This window comes from Chrysochloris asiatica, unplaced genomic scaffold (assembly GCF_000296735.1).
Source record: "Chrysochloris asiatica unplaced genomic scaffold, ChrAsi1.0 scaffold00377, whole genome shotgun sequence".
Classification (NCBI taxonomy): domain Eukaryota; kingdom Metazoa; phylum Chordata; class Mammalia; order Afrosoricida; family Chrysochloridae; genus Chrysochloris; species Chrysochloris asiatica.
The window spans coordinates 1731979-1744915 of NW_006408895.1; the positions used below are offsets into that span (position 1 = coordinate 1731979).

The window sequence follows — 12937 nt, forward strand, 5'->3', positions numbered from 1 at the left end:
ATACTTATAAATATCTCTTTCTATTTCATTTTCCTCTATCTTTTTCTATCTTCTTCAAAGCTTGGACTTGTTCTCAGGTATAAAGTGGTTAAGTAATTCACCCTAGTGCCTAAAACTAGGGGGGACAGAGTCAGAATGTAACTCAGGTGTGTCTGCCTCAAAAACCTGTAACTGTAAGGTTGACACACAAACTAGACACATCATTCTCAACAAACAACATTTCTTGAGGCTTATAAACATTCTGTGTCCTAAAAAACAGTTTAATTTATATGGTTTCCTGAAAATGCAGTTATAGCTTCAGGTAAGGGAATGTTCATGTCAGATATGTCAGCGTTGAAATCTTTAGCAGCATTTAAAAACTTATAGTGGTAAAGATATTTCTGACAAGTATTTGTTACTTACAATCTGAGAATATGCTTCAATGTTTATTCTTCAGGACATAGGACATTATCAATTATAAATGAGAGACTGCTTTAGAACATTAAATTTCAAAGTTACAGCACTTGTAACAGGAAAGAGAAGTGACTAGAGTTTTATGGGGGAGTTTCAAAAAGTTCATGGAAAAGTAGAATTAAAAGATAATTGAATTTTTCCATGAACTTTTACAACCTCTTTGTATTTTTACTCATATTTAGATCCCTCAGTGATGCAAACAGTTGCATGCTCAAAAGCTTGTCAGAGAGTTAGCGGCTCAGAACCCTCCAGAAGATACATCAGAAGAAAAGGACCGGCAATGTGTCTACAAAAGGTCACAACCAAGAAAACTCCTTAGAGAAGTTCTACTCCGAGTCACATGAGGTTACCCTGAGTCAGAATTGATGTAACTTACAGTGTTGGTAATATTCTTGGGGACTTTACCTCATCAGTTATGAAAGGGATATCGTATCTCTGGAGAGTGGTGGTAGCAAGGTGGCTAACTGGCCCCTCTCCTGCCTCTGCATATTTCAGAAGCATCGGGATGCCTTCTGGAAGCAGGGCATTCTTCAGAGCCAGCAGGTACATCGTGGTGTCCTCTTTTTTCTCTGGTTTTTCAAGTCCTTCCAGAATTAACTTCTTGGCTTCAACCACTGCCTTAAAAGATAGCACAATCACTACCTCAGACATATGCATGACAATACATAAAACAAGACTTGGGGGCAATTAGTTCATTCCAGATTCTAAGACAGCAACCTTAAGTTTTAGAGAAACCTTAAGTTTTAGAGAGCAACCTTAAATTTTAGAAAGTGTTCTATCAGTTGCCTGACTAAAGCATGTAATGAAAACTAGCAAGTAAAGCTTGATAAAAAATACAAACACATTCATTAAAAACAATAATAATTAATATTAGGCATACATACTTTCAAGCCTGTTATAAATTCATTAAGCTATTTTTTAATCTCCTTCATTGATTATTTATAAAACTGTAAAACTGTCCATTCATTGAATTCCTAAAGTAACAACTTGACAGTGCCTTGTTGTTGTTGTCAAGTGTTGTCGATCAATGCCAACCCATAGCGACCCTGTATATATGGTTTCTGAGGAGCAGCTGGTGAGCTTGAACCACCAACCTTGCAGTTCAAACAGCTTTGCGGTCTGGCGTATTAACCCACAGCACCACACCAGGACTCCTCAACAGTTCCTAAATGGCACCAAATAGCTTTTTCTAAGTAACAACTATAATGAAAGCACTTAGAGATCATATTCAAAGTGTATTGAAAGTGCTATTTCCAATCAAGTTGAAATGTGATTAAGTTCTATAATTATTTCTATCCAGTTCTAAAATTATTTCTTGAGTGCCTTCTGTGTGACAGGTACTTTCCGAGATGTTTTGCCAATGTGTTCTTTTTTTTGTTTTTTGTTTTTTTTAATTGGCTAGAGGAGGAGAGCTCACTCCGGCTTAGAAACATCTTTATTTTATAGTTCAAGTTACACAATGCCTTGAGGCATTTTTCCTACATTTCATGATTTCATTTTCAGATCATTACTCATATTGATTACATAGTATATCATTCTTTTCATGTATCCTTACATAGTGTCTAATAATGACTCTCATGAATTTTATGTGACCTTTATTTGTAAAGTTCAGAAACCACAACTTTCTTCCCTGTTCTCTTCATTCTTATAGGTGACACACTGGTTTTTCCTGTTCTTTGTAAAGGTCATATCTACTCTTTTTTTTTTTTCCTCACAAACTTTTTTTTTTTTTTTAATAATTTATTGTGAATTATGTGATAGTTTACATGGGAGAGCATTGGTTTTGCATTCATTCTATCGTATCTCGTCTCATTGCCATGGTTACAGTCCCCTCCATGCAATCCTTCCCCCGTGCCCCCAGGTCTTCAGCACACAGTTGCTCTACCACTCTGAATCTAAAGTCTCCAGCTGCTCCATTGCTCCATGTCATCATCTCTGGCTCTATTTCAGGCATCACTGCTTCTCTGGGTAGTGTCCCGCTCTCTGCTCTTCTCCCTTGATGGTCCTAGGGACCTCCGCTCTGAGACTGAAAAGTTAATCACTCCCCTCCTTGCTTTAAAATGTCTACCTTTACATTTCCAACCCTCACAATCAGTCAGGATAACAATTATTCACTGTTGTATCACAAGAGACCCATCTGCATTTCATTGCATCAGCCCCGCCTAGACAGATTGGATACTACTCACTGGAGATTCTACCTTCCACCAGGCCCTCTGGATCTAGGTTCCCTCTTGAAAGCTTGTAAGCCAGTCACTTCTTGCCTCTGTAGCTCTCCCATTCTGGGTAGCCAATGTCCAAGTTGCCCATCCCTGTCTACTCTGTGTGTGGAGGGTGTGGGAATGATTCTTGCTGTTAGGACTTGTTCCCTCTTTTGAGCTACTGCTTCCAGGGGTGTAGGTCAAGTTCATCAAATTGTATGTGAATACTTTTTTTTCTTCTTCTTTTTACTTCTGGTTGAGCTCTGATCATCCAGTCATTGAAGCCAGGTCAAGTGGGGTGTGGGTGTTCTTATGCATATGCCCTCTCTTCTTATCAGCTGGACACTTCACTCTCCACTGTAGTCCTCTGTGGCTATGTCACTGACTCTGGGCCCAAGAGTCCCCCGGTCTTGCCACACTGCTGGCCAACCAGGTCTTCACCCAGGTTCACAGAAGTCTATTGAACATTGTAGGGTTTAGCTCACCGCTTCGCCAATGTGTTCTTTAATCATGAAAGGACTTCTCTGATATTTTGGACTGTTTTAAAAAAAGGAATGAAGTACAAACTGATAGTTTAATGAAAACTCAAATTAGAAGTAAGGGCATCCAGATTCTGGTCTTATCTTTGCACTGCCTATGTCTTAGGGCCCTCAGTTTCATTTTTAATATAACCTCGATATGATAAGCACTGGACTGTGAACCACAAAGTCAGCTGTTCAAGCCTATCAGTCTCTCTGTAGGAAAAAGATTAGACTTCCTGTTCCTGCAAAGATTTGAATCCTCAGAAACCCTGTACAGTATTTCTATGAGTGGGAAGTGACTCCACAACATTTAACAACAACAACACAGATCTAATTCAGCTATGTTGGTGCTGTTGTTAAGTCCTGTAGAGTCAGTTCTGACTCATTGAAACACTGTATAGGGTTTCTGAGGAGTGGCTGGTAAGTTTGAAATGCTGACCTTGTGGTTCAACTGACCTTGTGGTTGGTCCAGTGCTTATTCTAGAGCCACACCAGGACTCTTGAAGTCAGCTATAGGATTCATGAAGTCTTAAATTAGGATGCAAATACACACACGCATACACAGATATACAAAAGCACCAAAGAGAACAAAAAATGCTAAACTTGAAGTGTAATCTGAGAAATGCTGTTTCTCAACTATCATATTGGTCAAAAAACATATTAAAATTTAACAACACAGTTTGGGGAGCTGTCAGGAAATAGATGTTCTTATACTTTGCTGATTGTTGTTTTAAGTGCCATCAAGTCCATTCCGATCCATAGTGACCCGGTATAGGATTTCCAAGGAGCAGCTGGTGAACTTGAACCACCAACCTTGCAGTTCAAACAACTTTGCAGTCCAGCGTATTAACCCACAGTTCCATACTAGTACTCCATACTTTGCTGGTGGGTACGTAAAATGGAAAGAAATTTGGCAGAAGCTAATAAAATTGTATTTTGACACAGCAATTCTAGTCTTGAAGTTGTATCTCCAACAATATGAAAAAGTATGTACCTAAGTACACTAAGTTCAGCATTATTTTCAATGACAAAGTAGTGTAAATCACTTACATGACCATATATATAGGAGACTGGTTGAATAAACTGTGGTATATCAAAACAATGGAGTACTAGGAAGTTGTGAAAAGAAATGAGGAAAACCTCTGTGAAACAGAATGAGGTAATTTTCAGGATGGATTGCTAGTGGGGTAAAGCAAGATACAAAAAAAGTATATACATCAAGGATCATTCCCATCCACTCTATACACAGGGTTGATAGGGATGGACACTTAGACATTGGCTACCCAAAGTGGGGGAGCTATAAAGGCACAAAGTGACTGGCTTACAAGTTTTCAAGAGGGAGTTTAGTTTCAGAGTGTGCAGGAAAGGTAGATTCCTCACTGGATAGTTTTCATCATGTCTAGATGGGTCTGGTGAAAGGAGATGGGGATAAGATTCTTGTGATTCAATAGTGAGTTATCATGACTAATTGTGATTTTCACAACTGTAAAGGTAGAAGTTTTGTAACATAAAAGGTGGAGTAGTTAGTCTTACATTCCAGAAACAGAAGACCCCTAGTACCATCAAGGGAGAAGAGCACAAGCAGAATGTGGGACCCTATCTAGAGAAGCAGTGACACCAGAGATAGAGGCAGAGATGAGGATATGGAGAGATAGAGCTAGAGGAGCTAAGGACTTTAGACTTTTGGAAAGAGAAAGACTGTGTGCTGGCAGCCAGGAGGCAGGCTTGCAGAATGTGCCTTTTATTTAAATTATTCTTGAGTGCTTATGTGTACATTAAAAAAACAAAAAACACAGGGAATGGAAGCAAATACTGTTAAATGATGAGGCATGGAGGGGATTGTAATCATTGCAATGAAATGATGAGTGTAAAACTCATGGTATCCCATGCAAACTATCACTCAATTCACAATAAAATCTTTTAAAAACAATGTTTAAAAAAATATACTTCAAATGCTATCTTTTGTGTAAGGAAAAAAGGAAACAAAAAATACATGTATATGCATATCTGCTTACTTTGCAAAAGGAAGCATGGAAAAGATAACACTCAAAAATAATGAATTGGGTAGAAGGAGTGGGAAAGGGAATGAGATCTCCTTGAGACTACTTTTAGAAAATAGCTTGTACATTGAAACCATGTTAATGTTTTACATATGCAAATAATAAAATCTCATCAACAAATATGAAAACTTAACAAAATTATATTCAAATGAAACTAAATGTGCATCAAATTGATGGTATAACTAAAAAGAAGTGGATATTGAAAAAGAATTAATCCAAGTAACTTTAGATATAATATGCTGTCAGTGAAATAATAGGGGACTGCAAACATTTTGTGGAAAAATGGAATTATAAGATAATGGAATTTTTCCACAAACTTTTTGAAACCTCCTCAGGTATCCTAAGAATGAAAGGAACTGCAATGAAGTCTTGAATTTCTTTAAGTGAGTTTGTTTTTGTAGTAATCTTTGTGTAGCAATTTCAAAATGGTTTTATAATTGAGTAAATGAATCAATTTATTGATGTTTTTTGGAACAAGGATTCTCACCATGGGTGAAGGAATATAAAACTATGGTAGGAGGAGAGGAGAAAAAGAACCTTGTGGTGTTGGATAGTAATATGATCTTATATTTTATTAAATATAAGTAAAGATATATTTTGTCCATTGTAAGGGTCTAGAGCAATGGTATCCAAGCAATGAGGAGTAAAAGTATTCAGAAGTAAAGTCTTAGATATCTGAAACCCATTCTCAAATGGTTTGACAAAACCCCTTCCCACCCACCAACCCCCCAAAATAAAAATGAGATAAAGTAAATATGATGAAATGTTAATAATTGGTGAAGCTAAGTTACGGGTATATAGATGTATATGGACTTGCTCTTGCAACTTTTCTGTAATTTTGAATATTTTCAAATACAAATCTGAGAAAAAAGAAAAATAAGCAGCAGGAAGTTCAAAATGTAAAGAAAAAAATCATTTAAAAAAAGAAATATGAGGAGGAGTTTAGTACTAGTTGTGAATTTGGCTAGTTGTTTATCGACCTTTTATATAGCAGTAGATTTCATATTAGTAACTGCTGAAAAGTCACAGCATTTGATAAAATGACAAGTACTTTTGGAGCAGTATAAATATTGTATGACTATTAGGACAAACGACGTATTGCATTAGGCAAATTTGCTGCACAAGACCTTTTTAAGGTGTTAAAGAGCAAAGATGTCAGCTTGAGGACTAAGGTGCACCTGACCCAAGCCATGGTATTTTCAATAACCTCATATGCATGTGAAAACTGGACATTGAATAAGGAAGACCATAGAATTGATGCTTTTGAGTTATGGTGTTGGAGGAGAATATTGAAAGTGCCATGGGCTGCCAAAAGAACCAATAGATCTGTGTTGGAAGAAGTGCAGTCAGAGTGCTCCTTGGAGGCCAGGATGGCCAAATTTCATCTCTCATACTTTGGACATATTGTCAGGAGAGACCAGTCACTGGAGAAGGATATCATGTTTGGTGGAGGATCAGAGAAAAAAGAGGAAGACCCCCAGCGAGATGGATTGGCAGAGTGGCAGCATCAATGGGCTCAAGCATGGCAACAATAGTGAGGTTGGCCCAGGATGGGGCAGTGTTTCATTCTGTTGTGCATAAGGTCGCTATGAGTCGGTACTGACTCCATGGCACCTAATAACAACAACAACTAGGATAAATGGAAACCTGGTGTGGCACTGTGGGTTAATACACTGAACTGCAAAGTCATTTGAACTGCAAGGTCAGAGGTTCAAGCTCACCAGCTGCTCCTCAGAAGCCTTATACTGTGTCACTATGGGTCAGAACTGACTCGACGGCACTTAACAACAACAACTAGGATAAACACTGGACTGCTAACCCAGTATAGGGTTTCCAAGGAGCGACTGGTGAGTTTGAACAGCTGGCCTTGTGATTCAAACAGAGCTCACAATCCAGTTGCTTTACCCTATAGCATCAAATCAGGACTCCATTTCAGTATTTCTACTAGGTACACAGAATAGGCATTCTTTGAAGATGGTGTAATAGCATATTTATCCTTAAGTTTAATTATTAGTATCATGCTTAGTATAGAGTGCGCAGCTCAGTAAACACTGTTGAATGAGTATTTCACGTATGAATTTTGTCTTTAACCAAAATATTTAATATATTAATTGCTGATGTAAGTCAGTTACTCAAATAATTATGGATTTAAAAAATATTTTGAAAATCATAGTTCTCTGATATCAAAAATATAACATTAAGTTTGATTTCTGCCAGAACTTACTAAGCTGATGCCAAACGTCTTCTGTACCATGGATTTTTAGTAGTCATTTTCATTCTTAGTTTATGTTCGAGTTATGGGTTGCCTCTTTTAGACCACTTGGTTTAGCAAACATTAGTAAGCAAAATAACAGAGCCATGTCTGCCTGGGCTAGGGGTAAAAATGCTGACTGCAAGCTGGCAGTATAATAAATGTGGACAGAAAAAAAACAACTATTCTTTTATATATTCAGCATCTTTAATCTATTTACATTATAGAAGGATGGGCTTCTATAATGTTAGCTATTAATCCATTTGAACTTTCCACATTTAGTTATGCTTATAAAATAGTTGCTTTTTCTTTATATACATATATAAATAAGAAATATATGAAAATGAATAGTTTACTTAGGCATGTATAAAAGTGTTGAGTAAAAAAATAAATACATTTTAAGTGTATTTTCCCATCAAAACTTCAAACCACACTTAGACTTACTATATAATATTTTCTTTTAATATTTTTTGAGAACAAGAATTAAACTTATTAAATATATACCATACAAAGTTGAATACATAGTGGACTCTCAGTAAATATAAATTGATAGGTGGATTAATGAGTATATACTTTCTAAGCACGACCTAAGTACTAGCCGTTGTTTTAAGTAGTGTTGAATAAAGTAAAACTCTGTTTGTGATGAACTTTACATTCTAGTGGAAGGAAAGAGAAATAATAAATATGATAAATAATTAACACAAAAGGTATGTCAGACAACAATAATCACTATGGGAAATAGGAAAAGCACAACAGGGTAAGGATAATTGTGAGTATCCACTGGGAGGCAACATGGTGAGTATTACATAGGATTGTCTAGAATATATAATACACAATACTGGATTCTCACTTACTTTGAGTTTGCAGCCTTCATTCTGACACAGCTTCCTGACCAGGGCACCAATGATGATCATCACAGTCTCTCTGATGTCATTGCTCCCAAAGGGACCTTTGAACTTACTCTATTAATTAAATAGCAATGAAATTGATTACCAAAACATTTAAACATTTCCAAGGGACACTTTCAGTTGAGGAGTAAACTAACCAGCAGCATAGGAAAATATTTACATCTTCCTAGATTGCATATTCAGAATGTTGTTTGGGATACTTACAAATTCACTATCTATCTTGGAACTGAAGAGTTAATAGTATCTTTCCTTCCCAGCTATTCTTAGGCTAGGGTCTATGAATTCACTAGAATATTATGCGTTTAATTCATTGGGTCGGTGAACCTATAAAAATTAGTGAATGGGTGAAGAGGGCTTTACTGTTTTTATCCAATGCTAAAGTGAGTCCATTTTCCAAAGACAGCTATGAACTATCTCACTAGATTATTTACAGTAACATAAAAATGAACTTTTAAAAATTGGGGGGGTGGGGAACCAAACAAATCCAGGTTTTGTTCCCAGTAAAAATTTTTTATCTTGGGAGAAGTATATTCAATCAGTATACATATACTGTATATTAAATACCATGAAAATGTTTGAAGTTAAAACAAATCTGTTAAAACTGATTATTGAAGTATGAGACTTTTTCTCTCTGACATTTTGCCATAACTATATGACATTATATGATAGATGAAGGCAATCTTTAAATTTCTGTAAAGTATAGTTTGTTATTTAGAGGAATGGTAAAGGTGATAAATTTAAGTATAATAATTTACAGAACAGCTAATGACTAATGGGTAGAAAATAGTCCAGTGCAATTCCAATAGGACTAGTTAGAAAGCTCTGATTTGCAGCCTTCATTTTGATCAGAACAACTTTCAATTACTGCTTAGACTCTTAAGCTTTTTCACAACTGAATTGTAAATCCATTTGACTTACAATGAGGGCTTTCAGTAGTGCTTCATTGGGGTGGGAGGCAAATCCACAGGCGTAGAGAAATCTTTCCTGGAGGATAATGCTACTGTCACTTTTGAAATCCAGAAAGTCCAAAATGGCTTCTAATGAGTCTGGAGTCTGGGCGGAGGTGACAGCATCAACCAGTTGAGGTCTGTAACAAAAGTATAGCATGGATATCAAGGAATTATTTAAAATCTCTACTGCTCACAGGCTCATTAATTTTATTTTCCCAAAGAAGTAAAATGTTACCATTAGAAAAAAATTAATGATGAATATGACCTTCTTAGAAAGACTCCATCACTTCTCTCACTCAAACAATAAGCAATGTAGACTAAGAAAATGCAAACTAGTTTTCCAGTTCTAATTTGGGCTAACTATGGGCTGCCAAAGGAACCAATAGATCCGTTTTGGAAGAAGTGCAGCCAGAGTGCTCCTTGGAGGCCAAGATGGACAAACTTCATCTCTCACACTTCAGACATATTGTCAGGAAGGACCAGTTTCTGGAGAAGGATATCATGTTTGGTAAGGTGAAGGGTCAGCGAAAAAGAGGAAGACCCCCAACAAGATGGACTGGCCAAGTGGCCCCATCAATGGACTCAAGCATGGCAACAGTAGTGAGATTGGCCCAGGACCGGGCAGTGTTTCGTTCTACTGTGCATAGGGTCGTTATAAGTCAGTACCGACTCAATGGCACCTAACAACAACAACAATAATAACTTGGAAATAAATGAAAATTATGCAAATGATATTCTGAATTAAGTTGAATTCCTTTTTAAGTCAGTAATCTATAAAATATGTTGCTGTTAGTTGGTATTAGGTGCTGACAAGTCAGTTCCCGTTCATAGTGATCCTGAGTACAACAGAACAAACCACCTCCAGATCCTGCACCATCTTTACAATAGTTGCTAGGTTTGAGTCCAATGTTGCAACCACTGTGTCATCTCCTTGAAGGGTTCTCTCTTTTTCAATGACCCACTACTTTACCAACCATTATGTCCTTCTTCAGGGACTGGTCCCTCCTGACAACATGTCCAAAGTACATGTTGAATTCCTATCATCCTGGCTTTTAAAACCATTCTGATGCACATCTTCCAACACAGATTTGTTTGGTTTACTGATAGACTATGGTACATCCAATATTCTTCACCAACACTATAATTCAAATGCATCAATTCTTCTTTGGTCTTCCTTATTTATTGTCCAGTTTTCTCATGCATATTATGCAATTGGTGATACCATAAATGGATTAGGGCATTAATTGTGAATCCAAGTAAAATCAAATCCTTGCCAATTCCAATCTTTTCTTCTTTTTCATGATTTTACTTATTAGTCCAATTGTGAGGTTTTTGTTTTCTTTATTTTGAGGTATAATCTATCCTGAAGACTCTAGTCTTTGATCTTCATCAGCAAGGTCTTCAGGTCCTCATTCCTTTCAGAAAGCAAGATTGAGTCATCTGCATATCACAGATTGTTAATGAGTCTTCCTCCAATCCTGATGCATTTTTCTTCATATAGCCCAGCTTCTCAGCATACAGATTGAATACGTATGGTGAAAGACACAACCCTGAAATACACCTCTCCTGATTTTAAACCACACAGTATCACCTTGTTCCATTTAAGCAACTGACTCTTAGCTTATGTACAGGTTCCATGTCAGCATAATTGTTCTGCAATTCTGATTCTTTCCAATGTTATCCATTATTTGCTAAGATCTGCACAATTTAATGCATTTACATAGTCAATAAAACAGAGGCAAACATCTTTCTGGTATTCTTTGCTTTCTGCCAAAATTCATCTGACATCAGCAATGATATATCCCTCATTTCATGTTCTCTTCTGAATCAGGCTTAAATTTCTGGAAGTTCATGCTGATGTAGTATTGCAGCCATTTTTTAATTATCTTCAGCAAAATTTAACTTGTGTGTTATATTAACGATATTGTTAGATAATTTCCACATTCTGTTGGTTCACCTTTCTTTGTAATGGGCACAAATATGGACCCCTTCCATTTGATTGGCCAGGTAGCTGTTTTCCAAATATTTTGGCATAGACAAGTGAATGCTTCCAGAGTTGTATGCATTTTTGAAACATCACAGTTGGTAATCTGTCAATTTCTTGAGTATTATTTTTCACCCCAATGCCTTCAGTGCAGTTTAGACTTCTTCCTTCAACATCAAAGGTTCTAGATTAGATGCTACCCTCTGAAAGAACTGAACATCAACTGAACATCTTTTTGGTACAGTGACTCTGTACCAAAATGTTGTTGTTGTTGTTAAGTGCCATCAAGTCAGTGTTGACCCATAGCAACCCTGTATAGGGTTTCCGAGAAGTAGCTGGTGAGCTTGAAACACCGACCTTTCAGTTCAAACAGACTTTGCAGTCCAGCACATTAACCCACAGTGTCACACCAGGACTCTGTACCAAAATATGGTCCCCCAAATTGATTATGATCTTCCAAAAAACATGATTCCCAAATTGATTATCTTTCTCCAATTAAGTTTGCATGTGTACATTTTTCTCAAATGCCTAAATTTTTAGCTAGAATAGAATTATTTAAATAAAGAGATGAAAAATTCTTTTAACTTTAATTTATATCTAAGGGACAAGTTTTTATTTATTTAAAATAAAAGTCATCGTAATATATATTCAACCATAATATGTGTTACCCCATTGCCATCAAGTTGGTTTCAATTCAGTGACCCTATAGGACAGAGTGGAACTGTTTCTTAGGATTCTGAGATTAAAAATCTTTACTGATGCCAACAGTCTCATTTTTTTCCCAAGGAAGAGACGTTGGTTTGAACCACCAATCTTGTAGTTAGCAGCCCAATGCTTAACACACTGTACTACCAGGGATACTTGTAATATGTGTTGCTGTTGTTGTTGAGTGCTGTCATGGCTGTTCTCAGTCATAGTGACCCTATAAAGGGTTTCTGAGGAGTGGCTGGTGAGTTTGAACCACTGACTTTTCGGTCCAGTGCATACTGTTGCCATTAAGTACCTTCAAGTTGGTTCTGCCTCATAGTGACCCTGTAAAGGGTTTCTGAGGAACAGATGGAAATACTACAGAAAGTTTCTAGTTACATATTCTAGTCATCCAAAATTGCTAGTTTAGAAGAACTGGATGTTCCCTGGCTATCATTACTGATCACTTGTCATTTTGATCAAACAGTATAGAATCTGATGAAAAGTGGGAAGAATACAAAACAGAATTTCAAATTCTCAATGAAATCTGGACTTTTTGGAAGCATTGAGGCTGAATAAGCTCTAAAACTACTGTCCTGATATAATCTTTAAACTGTAAATCAAAACCATCTCCTGAAGTCTTCTTCGAATCACAAAAATATCTTATCATAATAAGTAAGATATGCCTGCCTTGAACATTGTGTTCTTTTAAAGAATTATCTATGTGAAATCAAATTGACAACAGCAATTCAAAAGGTTACATGAGAAGCTTAGGAGACACTGAGTTTAAGTCAACGACAGTGGAATAATTTGGAGAAGGATGGTAAGAATGTTTGTATAGCTTAACAAATGTAATTAGTGTTACTGAGCTGTATATGTAGAAAATGTTGGAAAGGTTATAGCTTCACCAAAATAATTTTTTAAA

The 12937-nt window shown here is 36.6% G+C and overlaps 1 protein-coding gene across 1 annotated transcript in view; it reads right to left on the reverse strand.

Moving 5' to 3' along the window:
* MTTP (microsomal triglyceride transfer protein) overlaps nucleotides 1–12937 on the reverse strand; it is a 65357-nt gene that overhangs the window by 23479 nt on the left and 28941 nt on the right. Inside the window, exons 9-11 of the mRNA XM_006876378.1 lie at nucleotides 9310–9478; nucleotides 8338–8445; nucleotides 859–1071 (exon numbers count right to left, since the gene is read on the reverse strand). Of these exons, the coding sequence (XP_006876440.1) occupies nucleotides 859–1071; nucleotides 8338–8445; nucleotides 9310–9478 (490 nt within the window). The remainder of the gene's footprint in view (nucleotides 1–858; nucleotides 1072–8337; nucleotides 8446–9309; nucleotides 9479–12937) is intronic.